Below are 18,876 nucleotides of genomic sequence, written 5' to 3'. Positions count from 1 at the left end.
CCTCTCAGTGGCAGCCTCAGACCAAAATGGACAACTTCCTCTTAAATTTGCAGCATGAGTCCGTCAGCTTTTTCTGTGTCCAAAATCCACAAATTTCATGTGGTTTTGGAGGGTTTATGTCATTTTTAAATCTGTTTGAATCTAAAATTTGTTATTGGGTCGCCACGATGCCGCACAGTGACTAACAATTTGTTTTTATTTGTCAGAGCACAGTACAGATTTTTGAATGTGATTGCAGAAAAGACGACCAAGGATCTACATCGGCCCTCGGCTACTGTTGTACAAGTAACAGTGCTGAGGGAAAAACTGTAAACGATGCATTCACTGTTCCGCCCCCACATGTTGGTAACCATGTCATCTTAATAATAGGATGTCGGTGTGCGCAGTGTGGGTTTGTGGTGTCCCGAAAAAGGAGATTCCACTTAGGAAGGAGCAGCGGGTGAGAGAGAAGACTGAAATAGCAAATGTGGGCTGCGTCTGCGTTGACCAACGCTACTAAACAGAACCGAACCACAATTATGGTGGTTCGACAAAGTCTACAAAGTCTCGAGTATGCGGTGTATTTACTTCAGTGAATTTGTTTGACCCGTGTCTCTGCGCACACAGCCAACAATGACATGTTTGACATTCTTGGGCTGGGTGTTGTCATTTTCTCGTGCTGGAATTCGCCAGCTGAGCGTCACACCGAGGCGACAAATGTTATAATTGCCATGGCAACAAAGGCCCGACAGACACTTTGGATATCGGGAATACTGTACACTGAAGATAGCATGTTGAAGAACACTGAGTGAGTTCACGCTCCTTTATAATGTGTCTTTACACTTGTAAGAACCGGGAAGTTGTCATCTGAATAGGCAGGTGTCAAACTCGAGACCCTGGGGTTCAGATGCGGCCCGCCACGTCATCTTATGTGGCCCGTGAAAGCAAATCATGTTCGTCGGCTTATCTGTACCCAAATTCCAGATTGTCACAATAATAAACAATAATGTTGAGATACCGCATTTTACTGTTACCAAACCATCCATCATCTTTGCTGCTTATCCTCACAAGGGTCACGGGGAGTGCTGGAGCCTATCCCAGCTGTCAACAAGCAGGAGGCGGGGTACAACCTGCACTGGTCGCCAGCCAATCGCAGGGCAGAATGGAGACAAACGGGGGAAATTTAGATTGCCAAAATAATGTTGCATGTTTTTAGGATGTGGGAGGAAACCGGAGTGCCTGAAGAAAACCCACGCAGGCACGGGGAGAACATGCAAACTTTACACAGGCGGATCCGGGATTGATCCCGTGACCTCAGAACTGTGAGGCCAACGCTTTACCAGCTGATCCATCGTGCCGCCCTGTTACAAAACCCTTTTTCTAAAGTTACTTCAACAATGCTTGGACAAATTATCCTTGTCTTCGGATTTCAAAAAGAGTTATCCCTAAATGTGTTCGGTAATGGTCACAATATGATTTGGTGATTCAACTTTTGTATGGTTTCACTGTTCTAACGGCTAACTGAGTTTTTACTGTATAAAAAGAAAAACGGTGAGTTTGAAGATGATTAGTTCAATCATTTGCAAAAGATTCGACATGTTATTGCTGATTCAGTTGCTTACCATGTCCCAAAAATTCCTCAAATCGCAAAACGTTAATTCGTAGTGGTACTAGTTAAAGGTCAAGTGTCATCCCTATAAACATTCTAAAATAGATAGTGAAATGAAAAACGCATATAAGATTATTCACTTCAATGTCTACACGAAAAAATAAATATGAGCGGAGAGCGCGTCATCCATGCCCAAAGTTGCGGAAGTCTCATTCGACATCCATGTGTTCACCATATCGGCTGCGGAGGTGACTTATCACGGCGCCGAGCCGGGTCGCTTTACGGTGTTGTTTTAGCAGCGGCAGCCTTCGCCGGCGAGCCGTCATAGCAGCCTTCGTGGGCGAGCCCGACACGGAAGTCGTCCAATGCGTCGTCCCTGTCATACGTGCGCAGATCTTTTGTTACATTATGAGAGACCGATTACGTGGTCCGTCCCAAACTATTTTTTTTTAGTAGCTGTATACACACCGACCTGTCATTTGGAACCCAGGAGGCTCTCGTCCTTAGCACCCGTGCAATCGATTTTTCACGACGAAACGGGTCTCTTGCAAACTTATGAAGGGTAAATCCATCCTCCCGAGTGTTCAAGCAATTTTTCAGCAAAGCAACGAGCCGGCATTTTGGCTAACACGAAGGAAGAACGAGCTATATTCCAGCAGGTAAAACTAATAGAAACAAGCAAGTCCACTTGAGGGCGGTCCTGCCATGTACTTCACTTCCTGCTTCTTCTCCAAAACAAATCCCTCGAGAGGATTTTCATGGCGGGTGTTACAAAAAGCTATAGCCATCAAAATCAGGTTTTGTGGTGAAAAAAAACGCATGGGTCCATGTCGACTGCGGTTTTTTCATTAATAACATACTAAAATTAATCCATTTCATGACAGTGGCCCTTTAATAGTTTGAGGACTGCACGTAGAAAGTGACACCTGACAGAACGCCGACTGAATTTAAGTCGCACCTTCGGTTATGGTCTTTGAACTTAACCACTAGAGGAGAATTTTCTAAAATTCTCTGGAGGATCTCGCCCGTAAGACCACGATGAATGAGGACTTTCTGATACAATCACTGATCCTGACTTGCCATCTATGGTCAGATACTGTTCACAGTCCATCAGAAAACTGACCTTGGCCTTAGCTACTTCAGCCATCTTGCGTTTGTTGGTGTTCCAATTAAATAAGTGCTTTGTTGGTTATGGGGCTACGATGCTTAACGACTGGTGTGGAAACGTAGCCGGTGCAAGTCATCATTGAGGCGACAATCGTGTCAAATCATTATCTAGTCCTCGGTGATTAAACGGGGCACGCACCCAAACAACGCAAAAAAATTGAGGGCATGACTGATCGACTGGACAGGGTGAGCAAATTAATCGCTGAAAGGGAGCAAGACCCGACATCTCCAGTTCTTAGCGTTAGTGACTGATGAGAGACGAGCGTCACTGCGCGCTCTGGATGGACAAGACAGTTGGAGGTTGGAAATGACCCAAAAGGAGGCCATCTTTGTCAGTGAGGATTAACCATCACTCCACCGGGAAGGTGGGCCGGAACGCTGCTGAGAATGACGCCATGTTGCGCCTGATCGACCCCAGAGATTGGTGAGTAACGCGTGACCGCGGAGGCAGGTCAGAGAGAAAGCGGCACACATGATGTGCGATGAAGACTAAATCGGGGTGGGATCTTTTCCCACTTTGTAGTCTTTAAGGCCACTACACAGTATGGCCTCATTTTCACGTCATCAGGTTAGTTGGATTTCTGTTTTGCTTGAAATAATAATAAAAAAGAAAAGTGTATACTGTCCTGTGTGTGAAGTTAAAAAAAAAAAAATAAATCAACAGGACAGTCACAGTAAACAGCAGACTTTCATCTTTATTTAAAAATGGGACAAGCAGTCAAATGACGCAAAATAAGAACAAAAAGACAAGTCTGTAGTGATTTAATGTCTAAAGTATTCTTCTTCTAATAGTATTCTTAGTAATCAAAATATTCTTTCCATCTATTCAGCACTCTACTGGCACATTTCCATCTCTGTCCTTAATCACCCTTACCTGCTGCACATCCTTCCCATCTCTATTACTCCATCTGGCCAACCTGTAGAGATCCTTTATCCCCTTCTTTTGTGTACTAGTATATTTAAAAATGACTAATAATGTATAATATAATATAATTAATTCATGGGTAATATCTAATAGTGATGTAATAGTGAACATCTCTGGTTCAGATGATTTTTTTTTTTAAACTGTTTACTGTTCTTGTCAGGTTATTAGATAAATATCGATTCTGACCTGTCCTTGGCACAGTTGCTTCTTCTTCTTCTTTTCCTTTCAGCGTGCCCCGTTAGGGGTCGCCACAGCGAGTCATCTTTTTCCATCTCCTGCATCCTCCTTTCTCACACCCACAGTCTTCTTGTCCTCCCTCACCACATCCATCAACCTTTTCTTTGGTCTTCCTCTCTCTCGCTCTTTTGCCTGGCAGCTCCATCCTCAGCACCCTTCTACCAATATATTCCCACTTGCCTCTTCTACTCTTCCTTCACTCTCATTTTCTTCATTCATCAACTTCTCAAAGTATTCTTGCCATCTATTCAGAACACTACTGGCACCAGTCAACACATTTTCATCTCTAGCCTTAATCACCCTTATCTGCTGCACATCCTTCCTATCTCTATCCCTCTGGACAACCTGTAGAGATCCTTTTCTCCTTCTTTCGTGTTCCTTATATGCTAGTATATTGTGTTTTTGTATAGTACTGATTTTATTTTACAGAGTTATGTTTGGTAACAGCATTAAGAGCTGGATTAAGTCAGATAAGTCTCCACTGAAAACCGAAGTTCCAAGTAGAAAGTTATCTTGAAAGTTTCCAGAGGATTTGTAACCAAGTGACATTTCTTGTCCTTCAATTTTGGCAAGCTACGAATAGAAAAACTGACTTTGTGTTTCAAGCCTGCCGAGGGACAGTAGTCAAAAAAAACAGTAATAATAGAGTGAATGTTGGGGGTTCCGATTCAACAACATGATGCCAACTGGGCCTGAAAAGAGTGTTTTAGTGGGTGTGACATCACACAATACCACACAATAGACGCCGTCCCCGTTGTTGGAACCCCCCCCCCCCCCCCCCCCCCCCCTTGCCAATCTTACCCCTAAAACAAAACCGGCACTCTGTAGTCTCCTGGACATTTGTGTCTTTATGGAGTGTGTAAAGTCAAAACTTTATTTGATCAAACTTTTAATGTGGGATTAAAAAAAAAAAAGACCCTTCCCCCCAAATTAACAGTTGTAATTGTGCGATCGACAATGGGTGGCCACGCAAATATCTCGGCTGTTGACCTAAATGCTGGGCGGTCTAATCCACACTTGGCCCTGAAAACTATCAGATGGCGGCCTTGTGCGTCGCTAACCACGCTAATCTGTCTGAGGCTGCCAGCGTTTCGCACTGACCCTGAACGTCATGTGTGAAGACCAAATCACAAGTGAACCCTTTGATGGTGGGCAAGGGCGAGATAAGGGCCGGTTCCCAGTTTTGGGGCCATGAAGGAAGCGGTTGTTAAGAGCACTCCACGGGAGAACACGCAATGGTTAATTAATGACATGCTAACCAGAATCTGACATTTCTGTGATCTACAATGCTGCTGAGAGGAAGAACTAGTCGCATTAGTTACTGTTGTTAAGGTCATCAAGCTTTCGTAACCTAAACGAGGCTTCAAATCGACACTGGTCAAGTCCTCACTTCACCAACAGAGGAAAACAGGTTAGCGGACTTCCTGCGTATGTCGTGCTAACTAGCATAACCATGGGATGATGGCATGGTTCCAAGCTGAATTTGCTAAAAATTTTTGTTTTCTTCATGTCCATCAGTTGTTTAGACATCCGGGATATTATACATCATGTAAACAGGAACAACGTGTGTTGAACAAAAAGATGTTGTAGACAAGATGTTGTTATTAATCAAGATGGAAGGACTGTGGAAGTTGTCACTGTGTAATTTTTTCTCACATTTCAAGTCTCCTTTGCATGGAATTCTCTCCCAAAACAGTTAAACCAAAATGGTTAACTTGTTCCATTTCAAGCACGGTTCCTCAGGACTTTCTCGTGCCTCCCATTATGAAACGGGTCCACCACATATTTTTTATTTATTTATTTTTTAAACCATTCACACCCGGATAGCTGCTTTTACAAAAATTGGGACAGTTTTAGGGCATTCTGAGGCCACCCAAAAAGGCGATTAATTTATCAGATAATGGACCGACCCCTGAGCTTTTTTCCAACAAACAGTATCTGTGTACAAGTTGTGCTTGTCGGAGGTGATAGCATCAACAACTGATGGCGCATGTCTAAAAAAAGAGGGCGAGGCGCCATTTTAGAGCAGATGTTCCAATTAGCTCCGCTCTGGCTCATTTCTTCTCCCATTGCTGAATTGTTTAACTTCTGAGTTTGCGCTACTGGGAACTTAAGGACAGAAATGTACTCCGACTGTATCCAACGATACATTAAGGAAGGGGCAGGAAACTGATATTGTGGCTGCGTGGGTTTTCTCCGGGCACTCCGGTTTCCTCCCACATCCCAAAAACATTAGTTGGACACGCTAAATTGCCCCTAGGTGTGATTGCGAGTGCGGCTGTTTGTCTCTATGTGCCCTGCGATTGGCTGGCAAACAATTCAGGGTGTACCCCGCCTCCTGCCCGCTTACAGCTGGGATCCTCGTGAGGATAAGCAGCTAAGAAAATGGATGGATTTTCTATTAAAAAAAATGTTAATCCCTGCGATTGATTTTGGGATTGGGTGTGGCTAAACGTGCGGTTGTTGAAACCTTTTACCCGAAAGAGTTTGTGTCGGAACGCCCCCATCCCCAAAGGTACAGTGAAAAGTGTGGGTGTTGAAACATTTATTGAGAAAAGTGAGGGTATTGAAACACCCACATGCTCTGTAAGTGCAACTCACTTCTTCTTCTTCTTCTTTTCCTTTCGGCTTGTCCCGTTAGGGGTCGCCACAGCGTGTCATCTTTTGCCATCTTAGCCTATCTCCTGCATCATCCTCTCTAACCCCAACTGCCCTCATGTCTTCCCTCACTACATCCATAAACGACTTTAAAGGATTTACATTTGACACGTTCATGTGGCACAGTGGTGGATGTGGAACAAAAGCCAAATCTGACATTGGTACTGAATATTTATGGGTACACTGATGGGCCCTTAGACATGACCAGATACAAATTAGGTTTCTTTCTTAAAAGTGGCAGCTAATTAGTGACATGAACCACAGTTAACATTCAGTCTGTGAAGAGCAGAAGTCGAGACAGAGCAGCATTGTGCGGGCACACACATAGGACACCTGACAGCTGGGCTTCGGTGCTCCCTTCCAATCAGGAAAAAGTCTAATTATCCAGTTTTGGCATGGAGCCCCGGTGAATAATCGGGGGAGCATGTGAGCACGTGTGTGTGTGTGAGACGCCCTTTTACTGTTTGTGTGCATGCATGTGTGTGTGTGTGAGCAAGGGATGGGGGGGGGGGGCGATGGCGCCCGCGAGCCGGGAGGCCAATGACAACGAGGTGTCGGGGGGGGGTTGTCTTTACGGTTGACTTGAGTGAGCAAGAAAAGCGCTTTCTAGGAAAACCCTTTGGCCTCAATGGGTTGAGATTCAGAAATTCAACAAACTATGTACTATTTATCCATCCATCCATACATGCATTTTCTTTGCCGCTTATCCTCACAAGAGTCACAGGGAGTGTTGGAGCCTATCCCAGCTGTCTACGGGCAGGAGGCGGGGTACACCCTGAACTGGTTGCCAGCCAATCGCAGGGCACATGGAGACAAAAAAACGCACTCACAATCACACCTCGGGTAATTTAGAGTCTCCAATTAATGTTGCACGTTTTTGGGATGTGGGAGGAAAGCGGAGTTGACACAGGCACGGGGAGAACATGCAAACTCCACACAGGTGGGTCCGGAAATTGAACCCGGGACCTCAGAACTGTGAGGCCAACGCTTTACCAGCATATCCACTGTGCCCCCATGTACTATTTACGAAACATGAAATTCCGCTTATCTCTTCTTTAACCCAGTTAACCGAAGTTTTACATTATCGAAAGGTCCTGTCAAGTTGTTTTTTTTTTAATTGAGAAAGCAGTTTTTGTTTCTTTAGAATCAGTTAATAATGTATGTTCATTTTTTTCCTCTTTGACGGTATCTTATTTATTGAAAAAATACTTAATTCATTTATTGTAAATAATAAAACCAAATCCATACAGTTATGTATAAGTACGGGTGGAATGGAGGACCACAAATCCCGGTTACATTTCGCTCAGTCTCAATTACTGTTAATTGTCAATTTAAAAAAAACAATTTCATCTTCATGTCAATAAGGATTGGAAGAGAACTTCCTTTGCCACTCCAATGGCAAAATAAAAGTCCTCTATGTCATTTTCATAAGATTTAGCACAGGAGTTTAACACCATCAGTGCACATTTTCACTTAAATTGCTCGGTCTATGCGCATTCCTCCCTTTTTGGAGGGACATGATATGAATAACGGCAATGATACTCCAGAAGATTAATTTCATCTCCAAACTCAGACTGAGATGGTCACTGATGACTAACTTTATGGTTTACATAACGACTGTGATGTAACAATGACGACTGGGACACCAAAGTAAATCTTTTCTTACTGGGAACGGGTGGGTGGGGTGGTCCCATGTGTTCAAGAACTCACTTCATGAGACTCCCATTATGAGTCACAGAAGCATGAATTACAACCAAGGTGGTGAATTAACAAGGGGCTCGAGGTGGAACCAGGTGGGCGTGAACTGAACTGAACTCTCAAACATGACAGAGGGCTGAAATGCGTTTTCATTAGTGGCTTGTCGACATGATGCTGTTGTGCAATTGTGTGTGTGTCAGGTTAAATGTGTTATAATTACCAAGACTGCTGACACAGCTGAATCCGGTGAATCTGTTTTTGTTTTTAAAGAGAGACAAAAGTATGTCCATTTGCTGCTAAACTGCTCAAAGTGGAGTGCACTACTTGGCTGTGACCAACAAAGGCCCTGGTACGTTCATCAAGTTTGCAGTCAGAAGAACAATGCTGACGTCTGCTACGGGCAGTTGACCTACTTCCAGGCTATCAACGCAACTCCTCCGGGCAGCATGATTCTGTATCATACTGGGATGCATAAAGGAGTTCAGAACATTCAGATTGGTCTTAGCTTACTCGGACATCTGGGGTGACGTATCATCTAAATCTGACCTTATTTCGGCTAAAACTGAAGACAACTGTTTGAAAATAATAGACTTGGATTTCAACTTAAAAGAGAAAATTTAACTGAACACGACCGCTGGGCCATCTTTGTGTTACATTCTCAAAAATTTGAACAGGAAAAAAAAAATAAAATAAATTATATTATTTTTTTTGGCTTTTACATGTTAAACTAGGGTAGAGGTGACGGTAAACCAACATTAAAATGGTAACGATGATGACAGAAAAGTGATGGACCAAAGAATTGCTACATGATTTTTAAACCCTCAAGCAGTGTACACAGATACTGTATATACAATCAGGTGGAATTTTAGCACTTTCTTTGCCCCTTCTCTGTCAAAAGTCACACATTTTTGGATGTCTCCAAAAGATAACCCTGAGTGATTTTTCTGCAGTATGGAATGAGAGGGGTGGAGGCGAAAAGAGTGAGGTGACAGGGAGAAGAGATAGCGGGGGTGGCCGACTTCAAATACTTGGGGTCAACAATCCAGAGCAATGGGGAGTGTGGTAAGGAAGTGAAGAAACGGGTCAGAGCAGGTTGGAACGGCTGGCGAAAGGTGTCTGGTGTGTTATGTGACAGAAGAGTCTCCGCCAGGATGAAGGGAAAAGTCTATAAAACAGTGGTGAGGCCTGCCATGATGTACAGATTAGAGACGGTGGCTTTGAAGAGAAAACAGGAAGCAGAACTGGAGGTAGCAGAAATGAAGATGCTGAGGTTCTCGCTCGGAGTGAGCAGGTCGGATAGGATTAGAAATGAGCTCATTAGAGGGAGAGCCAAAGTTGGATGTTTTGGAGACGATGTTCGAGAGAGCAGACTTCGATGGTGTCCATGTCCAGAGGCGAGAGAGTATACTCATATTGGTAAAAGGGTGCTGAGGATAGAGCTGCCAGGCAAAAGAGCGAGAGGAAGACCAAAGAAAAGGTTGATGGATGTTGTGACCCTAACGAGAAGAAGATGGACGGTTTTGAGTATTTTTTCCTCCTCAATCTACCCAGAAAATGTTTTCGCCGACAATCACAAATGTTAAAACTGTACAACGGGAATCTGGTTTGGGGGAAGTGTACCGTCATCGTCTCGAAAATGCATGGTATGCTGTTTTGATCATCAGGAGTACATCACACACTATAGACATACACTTGCTGAATTTTGTCCTTGTCATATGTAGTGTCTGACATTATTAAATTCAGTTAAGGAAAACTTATTACATGAGTAGCCTGCTTTACACGTTAATCATCCAAGCCACGATGCAGATGCGAAATCAAGTTAGCTATATTAAAAAGGGGTGCACACAATGCTGTAGTAAAATGGGAGGTGGGCTGCAACGTGAAAACGTATTGTATGATTTAGTCCAATCGATGGATTTGGAGGAATGAGTTGTTGACAAGAAAGTAATTTTATCAAAACATTTACGGAATCGATGATTGAAGAGGCTTACCTGCTTGCCTTGCAGTGTGTACAGCCTCTTCACGGCACCAGAGTCCAGCTTGATGGCGTCCGTGATGTCGGTCAGGACCTGCTCAAAGGAGTGCGCCGTCTTCCTATTGAGCAGGACGCGCACGGCCTTGCGCGGTTTGACGCCGCTACGGACCACCGTGACCAATTTGGGCTTGATGAAGTCTTTGGGCTGGCGCTGATGCTCGCCCCTGGGAGAGACCAGCGATGAAAGGGAGCGTGATGTGCCAGTCTTGCTGCCCACAGCCCAGTTGGGGTTGACGTTCTTAGCATAGTCCACACGTCGTAAAGGTTCGTTGGAGGCGCATACGTAGCTTTCCCCTAGGGGGGAACAGAAAGATGAGGATTTAATGGTCATGGACATTTTCACCAAATGTGGATTTATTCTGAATCAAATAATCTGAGCCATTTATTTTAGAACGGGGGTGCTCAATACGTCGATCGTAATCGACCAGTTAGCCCCCGTCGTCAGTAGCTCGCGAGAGACTGGCTGCTTGAAAAGTAGATTTTTGGGTAAAAAAGTCTGGGGACCCCTATTTTAGAAAGTAATGTTACGAATGTCAGCACAGATTATCCATGGCTAAAAGTGTCACCAGTATCAGTTTTTCTTTTCAGCAAGCCAAGCCATACCCTAAAATCCAGCAAAAAAAAAAAGTTGAGTGTTTGGTCCGGATGGGAAACCAAAACATAGTAAAATAGTAAGATGGACATTTTCTCTCTAACAGAAAAGCACAACAGCCAAATGACTTCACAGCTCTCAATGACATGAAACCTCGGGGTTTGTTTACATTGACAAATACTTCGGACCTCTGGAGGAGTCTCGCGATGACCTATTGCAAGTGGAAAATCTCGCTTAAAGTGTTCCGTGTCAGAGCTTTCGGTAGGACTGACAGAGGAATGAGGCCTTCTTCAAGAAATTCTTTTCATTTTATCAACCGCAGCTATTTCCACTCTCAAATCTAATGGGCCTAGGCCACTGAGCTAGGCCTGTATCGTTTTATAGGGTGGTGCATTTGCCAGAAACAATCCCAATAAATGATAGCACTGGTATCTTGATATTTGGTTTCTGTAGGCCCAAGTTCATCCGAGACCGACTGATGCAAAGTGAAAAAGTGTGCTGTGGCCAGACGAGTCCACATTTCAAACTGTTTCTGGAAATCGTTGACGTTGTGTCCTCTGGGCCAAGGAGGAAACAAAAGGACCATCCGGACTGTTATCAGTGCAAAGTTCAAAAGCCAGCCTCTGTGATGTTACGGCGGTATGTCAGTGACAGATGGCCTGGCTAAGAGGCACATCTGTGACGGCACCATTAAGGGTGAAAGGTACATAAAGGTTTTGGTGTAACATATGCTGCCATCCAAGGAATGTCTTTTTCAGGGACGTCCCTGCTCATTTCAGCCAAGCCACATTCTGCACATGTTACAACAGTCTGGTTTCATAGGACGGGCAAGGTGATGAACACAGCGCTACCATCTTTTTTGGAACATGTTGTGGGGATCAAATTCAAAAGTAAGTCAGCCTATATTCATGGGAAAAAAATACTTTATCTGGGCATTAAATATCCTGTCCTTGGAGTGTATTGTATTCAATCCCACCCCACCCGAAAAAAAATGACCATATAAGTGTAACTATAAAAGGCTAAGACTTTTGCAAGATTGGCCTTGTCTTTGCGCTGCTGCGCTACTGCACTGGAATTCATCCAGCGCAAGATTTATCTTCCAGCATTTCAGTCAGGGAGTGGACACGCAAATTTGATATGGATGGGGGCTTGATCTGATCCACAAAGCACATCTGATCAATCCAGCACTGGTCAGGTGATGTGCATGTGCAAAGCAGTTTAAAAGCCGCACACAGTATAATCCTTTAAAACCCGCATGCGGGAAAAACTATGAAATCCAGACTCTGGCATTTGCTGGTGTATGTCGGGAGGAACGAACAGAGCGTTTTGGTGCAAGAAGGCCATTGTGACAACGTCTCCCTTGATACTTGGCTTTATTCAGCTTGCTAATTATATAGCTAGGCCACAGAAGGACACGGGGGACTATTCTACGGCTGTCATTTAACCGTTGGGGGGTAGGATCATCCTAGAATATTGTGCGCTAAGGACTAGTGACAAGTCGATTCCCCTGAGAGTGAAGAGATCTCAGGTGCAGCAAACGCAGGTTGACGCCCACCTCCTGCCGTCTATGCCTGCCACCCGCCGGAGACGGACTGCTGTCCTCATGTGCCCGACAGATGGGGTCAGAACCAACCCGGCAGATGGGGACCACGAAGCTGTTTTTCACGAGCGGTACTTCCAAAACAAAGCGATTAGACGGCGAACCAGTTCCAGGCTGTAGTCTAGGATTTGATCATCTTGGTTTTTGGGTGGGTTCTACCGAAGGTTCTTTGCTTGCATTGATGTTCTCACACTTGAAAGGATTGGAAGACGGACTGTAGTTTGATTTAGCGACTAATTAGTGCTTATGTTATAGCACCCCCAATTGACCCCTCCGTACAGGGCACTTAACCACGCCTCCTGAAGTGACGTCACGCCACACGCGCTCACGTAAGACAAACAGTAAAAATGGCAAATACAATACAATACATTCTTAACTGAGAGAGACGCCATGCTTCTGATTTCATTCAATCAATTCACACGTAGCAATGTTATGCTAGTGCAGAACGTCTCATTCATTTATACGAGACGTGTATTAAAAATCAAATTTAGGGCATATCTTCGTGCAAACACAGTCTGGTTAAGCTTCGGCCGTGAGCCAGCAAGAAATCAATACGTTTGTGCAGTCCGATCATCGCTAAATATCGCTCAACAAAGAATAAGTGTGTCAATCGTTCACACGCAGCAGTGTTATGCTAGCGAAGAACTTCGAATTCATTTATACGAGACATGTATTGAAAATCAAATATAGGGCATACCTTCGTGCAAACATATGTGTTCCGGTTGATATTAGATGGATTTAGTTGATGATGCGGTTTTCCACAAAGTTTGATCCATCGAAGGCATTTTTCGTACTGGGTCTTCGGTTTTGGAAAGGGTACGACTCGAACTCCACCAACTAGCCTTTCAGGATACCTGTCGTCACTATTACAAAGTCCGTGACTACACCTCTTAACCATATTTTTTTGTTAAATAACCCAAATACGCGATAAAACGCTAACTAAACCTATACTGGACCATTCAATGTTGTCAGAGAAAATGGCGGGAGCAAAAACGGGCTTTGGTTTATGGAGATCTCTGGCCTCTGATTGGTCAGTGACGCGGATTGCGCAATATCCACAGAGGGGTCAATTCGACTTGCTTTAGTCTGGTATTTAAAGGTGATATAATACAGGTTTTTTTTTAAATCACAATTTAAAACAGTGCCCAAGTGTCTTGACCAAGTGTCTTCATAAAGAGTACCCAGGTACCTTTATAAAATCCACAAAAGATCACAATTGAGTTGTCACACGCTGGTTGCAATCGCTCAGTTTCAAGGGGCGGTTCATTCATTAGCATGATAACTGTCCACAGAGCTCAGTGCTGTCAATAAAGATACTTTAACTCTGAGCAAATATATATACCGTAATTCCGGGCCTACAGAGCGCACCTGGTTATAAGCCTCATCGAGAACATTTGTAAAGGAAATACCATTTGGTACATACATACGCCGCAGGTGTGTAAAAGTCGCAAATGCCCACATTGAAACCCGCATTCAAACACGAGATACTTACAAAATAAGATTGTACACAGAAAGAGTTTAACGCTAGCACAGTGCTAGCGATAGCACCCCGCTAATGCTAACACTGAGCTAACGCTAACAGGGCCGGTTAAAATAAAACTTACTGGTAAATATCACAGTACAGTACAGTAACACAGCAGCAACACGCAAGCACAGCGCTAATGCTAGGGGCAGTAAAAGTCACTTCCTCAGCACATATTTTCTACCGGTCTCATTCTTATCTTTTTAGCTCAAGAGCCCCCTTGCGGCCGTCCGAAAAAATGCACAAATCAGCCGCATCACCGCATAAACTGCAAGTTTGAAAGCATGTGAAAAAAGTTGAGGCTTGTAGGCCGGAAATTACAAGATCTCAAAAAGAGAAGGAAATTAGCCACAAATCTAACAACCTTATGATGGCATTATTGGTGATTTCTGGAGACTTCCTCAAGAGCGGGAGATATTCAACCCGATGCATCCAGAATGCAAATGAATCAAAGGCATCACATGCAAATTTAACAATTGACGCCCCCCAATACAGTGAACAGCCATAAACATTGTCATTAATGGAGGCAGTATTTCATCACCAAGCTGGCAAATTAGACTTTCTCAATTAGTGTGCAGATTCATGCATGCCTAATAATCACGATACGCTCGCTCAGGGATGGCGGACGGGGGACATTGGTAATGTATTGGTTCTCGCAGCTGGCCCTGGGAGATGAGTGAACAGTTTCTAATCTGGATTTGTACTCAAAGCGGAGGCCGGAGCCAAGTAAAGCAGCTTGTTATCCCTTTGCATTTTTTCACTAGCTACTGAAAAAAATGTTTAGCACGCCAAAACCACACATTTCATTGTCCCGTTAGGGGTACATTGGATTGTGATTGGGGTACTACCATCTGCAATTCTGGTTTGATACCCATATTACTCTTTTTGTCTTAGGAAAATTCCATGCACACTTTTAGCAATCGATACAGAACAATGACTTCCCCTGGAGTCCAGTAATTGCTTTAGTGCTGTGCGTTAGCGTTAAACCTTGAGGGACCTCTACTGTACCTCTCTTTCTGACAGTGCACCTTCTACCCCTCTGTTTTGTTTTTTATTTCCATCCACCAGAGCAGTACTGTCCGGCTCAGTAACCCCATCCAGTCGTGAGTGAATTTGTCCGTTGGGTTTCCACACAAAATAGCGGGTTGACAGGACTCCATCAATGGCAGGAAACTGCTGAGCAGTGCAAAAATATCGATTCACGCAGCGTGATAGACGACAAGAGGTCGGTAGTCAGCCTACACTGGATCTGAACTCCTTTGGATATCTCTAAATCTCTCTTTTTTCATTGCAGCCCAGAGGTTTGCTTACTTTAATCCCAACCATAAAACAGTTCAACTTGTAAAGTCGGCTCAAACTTTGTTATTGTTATTGTCACTGAGCTGACGGGTGTTTAAATGCGCTGGGGAAATAAGATTTTATAGTCAAACAAATTACCTTCCAAACAGAATTACGACCAATTACCGTTGGAAGAGGGATAACAGGGCCCTCGGATCATCTTTTTCACGGCGAACCCTCAAAATTTGCATTAAATGAGGATGTGACGCTCTGCCGCCATGAGATGGCAGAAAAGTTTGGTAATTTTTTTGTTGCCCATCTCACCATTTTCACTGATTGACATCCAATTTGGTAGGAGTGCCTACGATAAGAATATCCACAAAAACGTCTCAAGAATAGACACCTGAAAATGAACAGGAATGTGACCATTTTTGGAGGTCAATTTCATGAAAAAGGGGCCTCGGGATGTTATGGGGGGGGGGGGGGGGGGAGACTGCTGACACCAGATTCACCGATTGACTTGAAATTAGGTCGACGGACCAACTGAATGGAAAGCCAAACTTTTAGATTCGTGTATTTGCTATTTCAGGGGAAAAGTCCATGAAAAAAAAGGCATGGGAAGCTAGAAAAATACAATCATAATATAAACAGAGCATAGCACAATTGTGAACAAAGATGTCTGCGCATGGGACATCTACGAGACCGACAGTTGGAAGGAATGTAGAGCGCGACCTTGAAGAGCGGCTACTTCTGCACATGTCAAACTTTTAACAATAGCAGTGGATCAAGATTATGGCACCCCGTGTCATAACTAAAACAAACAACAGAAATGCATGAAATCCCTCATCTTAACCTGACTATTTTTGGTCACAACGTTTTTTCGAAAAAACATAAAATCTTTGATCACTTTGATCTAAAATCCTCAATTACAAATCATTTCTGGAAAGAACAACAGATAACTGAAGTACATGAACTCATGCTACTTCTCACACTTCTCGCGAAACATAATTCCGCTTGCACTATATAAGTGGCTTAGGGTAAATGACACTATTTTGAAATGTTGAGTTCATTTTGGCATGAAGAATTGTGGCTGAACCGGCGTATTGGTGGATATTTTTGACTGAAACGTGTCAGCTATTCAAAATGAAACGCAAATAAAATGTTGAGAAATGAATCAAGTAATACTGATTGATAATTTGAAGCAGTTTTTGAACTGATTTTCTACAGGGGATTTGTCAATTTTTCTGGAACGTATCATAAATTTTCTAAATTCTTGGTGCCATTCCAAACAGATTTCATATTTGGAAAGAGTGTATTGCCTTAATGCCCTCTATTGACCAGCAGCCAATGATGAGAAGTACATAAAAAGAAAATACCAGGCTGCTGTACCAGTTTTACTGATCAACACAATATTGGGTGAACACGTCAATCGTACAAAAGTCTTAAAAGACCCGCGCCCCGAAGTGAAGAGGAATTTGTCCATTCGGGGTTGAAGCAGCCATTTTCGGGGGTCAATGGTCAGATGACTGTGAGAGCCTGAAAAGGGGGGTAGGTGGGATGAACAGTTTTTGATACAAATTCCACCAATCAACACGAAATTGAGTTGACGGAAAAGTCTCGGGGGATCAAAGTCTGGAATTGAACAGGAAGTGGGTCAGTTTGGTTGGGAACTGCCATTACGGGCCAAATGTATAAAAGACTTGTACTTTGATAAACCTTTAAAAATAAAAAATGAAAAAAAAAAAAATCAAAGGTGTCCAAATGTATGACCCCCCGTGTCGTTCATGAGTCGTGACGTGAACATGTTGCTTTGTGACGCCCTCAGCAGCTTACCCTCAACCAGGTCGTCCAGGCTGCTGACCTTCCTGCCCCCGTCCAGGGCGTACAGGGTCCGGACCCCCTGAGGCAGGTTGACGTTGTCCGACAGCGAGCGCGTCAGCTCCATGAGCAGCGCGTCCATGGAGCGGAAGCGGTCGGCGGACACCGCGTACACCAGCCCCTTGAAGTACTTGTCTCCGTTTCGGTAGAAGCGCACTTTCCGGGCCTTCTTCTCGGACGTGAGCGACTGCAGGGTCCGAGTCCTGTAGAAGCTGCAGTGCGCGCTGTGCGCCGGGCTGGCCGTCAGTCCCGCGCCCCGGGAGGAGCCTCCGCCCCCGGCGTGGGAGCCCGGAGCCCTCGGCGTCCAGTGCGGCTTGCCCTCGCGCTCCTCGAAGTGCTCGAATTCGATGCTCCTGCTCAGCGACATGTCGTCTTCTCACCAGTGCCGCCACAGTTTTAAACCAACACACAACTTTTTTTTTTTTTTTTTTTTTTTAATTCCGGTTTGTTTTAGGTCGGGACACAGATGAAGTAATTGTGACAACCAGCTACAAAACGAGCCCCTACGCCTCCGACGTCACTTGTTTCGACATCCTCGTCGTCCTGAAGACGATAAAGTTGGTCGGAGGGAAGTTTGGCGCGGCCGACAAGAGCTCCATCCGTCCGCCCGCCCGCTCGGGCTGCTCCGCGGCCGCTTGCGTCAAATTGTCAAATGAGGGAATGGATGGAGGTACATCCGCCAACCAGGAAGGGAGGGAAGCCCGAGGGAAGCCCACCCTCGCGCGCGTCTCATGATCCTAACGCCCGTAGGACCGCATTCCTTTGGAACCACAAGTACGCTACTGTACTTTACTGTAATGTAACGCCGTGGCTCTCAACTGGTGGGTCGGGAACCAGATGTGATTTGTGCATTCACAATGGCAATGGCTGCGTCGAGAACTTTGATTTATGGCAATGATGACAAAGGACTTTACTCTCTCTCTCATGTCGTTATTTTATATTCGCTGTTCTTCATTTGAAAAAATACAGTTTTTATGAAGTATAAATTAACATATTTTGAGTGATCAAGACATTTGTTGCAGCCAAAATCTGCTGTGTACGGTCTGACATGCATCTCAGGCCCGACTTGAGTTTTTCATCCAGCCATCAATTTTCTTTTAGCGCTTATCCTCACGTGGGTCGTGGGGAGTGCTGGAGCCTATCCCAGCAGTCAACAGGCAGGAGGCGGGGTACAGCCTGAACTGGTCACCACCCAATCGGAGGCCACATTGAGACAAACATCCACACTCACAATCACACCTAGGGTCAATTTGGAGTGTTCATTTAATGTTGCATGTTTTTGGGATATGGGAGGAAACGAATGCCCGGAGGAACCCCACGCAGGCACGGGGAGAACATGCAAACTCCACACAGGCGGGGCCGGGATTGAACCCGGGACCTCAGAACTGTGAGGCAAACGCTTTACCAGCTGAGCCAATGTGCCGCCCTGACTTGAATTTTATTTGGAGAAAAAAAAAAAATCATTTTAACAAGCATGCATCAGAAAGTAAATATATATTCATGAATGATGCATATTAGGCTTAGGACTGAGATCAGTGCGAATTAAACATTTAGCATTACGTTTCAAAATATAATTTTATTTTCAGAGGCAATTTGTAAAAAAAAAAAAATTGTGTTCTTAACTGTATTGGCATGATTTTTTTTAATCTCTAAAAATGCAACTAAACTGGTAAGAATTTCTTTTTCTTGATTCAACAG

At 44.2% G+C, this 18,876-nt stretch overlaps 1 protein-coding gene across 3 annotated transcripts in view; it reads right to left on the bottom strand.

The window, feature by feature from the left end:
* The window catches only part of dclk2a (doublecortin-like kinase 2a), a 30,947-nt gene extending 13,113 nt beyond the window's left edge, over positions 1–17,834 (bottom strand). For all 3 annotated transcript variants that reach the window (XM_061829631.1, XM_061829632.1, XM_061829633.1), the window contains exons 1-2: positions 17,134–17,834; positions 10,265–10,602 (exon numbers count right to left, since the gene is read on the bottom strand). In XM_061829631.1, coding sequence (XP_061685615.1) covers positions 10,265–10,602; positions 17,134–17,545 — 750 coding nt within the window. In that variant the 5' untranslated portion in view covers positions 17,546–17,834. The remainder of the gene's footprint in view (positions 1–10,264; positions 10,603–17,133) is intronic.
* Positions 17,835–18,876: the final 1,042 nt, after the last annotated feature.

This window comes from Syngnathoides biaculeatus, chromosome 9, assembly GCF_019802595.1.
Source record: "Syngnathoides biaculeatus isolate LvHL_M chromosome 9, ASM1980259v1, whole genome shotgun sequence".
Classification (NCBI taxonomy): domain Eukaryota; kingdom Metazoa; phylum Chordata; class Actinopteri; order Syngnathiformes; family Syngnathidae; genus Syngnathoides; species Syngnathoides biaculeatus.
Note: the sequence above shows the minus strand (reverse complement) of the source record. Positions and strands in the feature narration are given on the sequence as shown.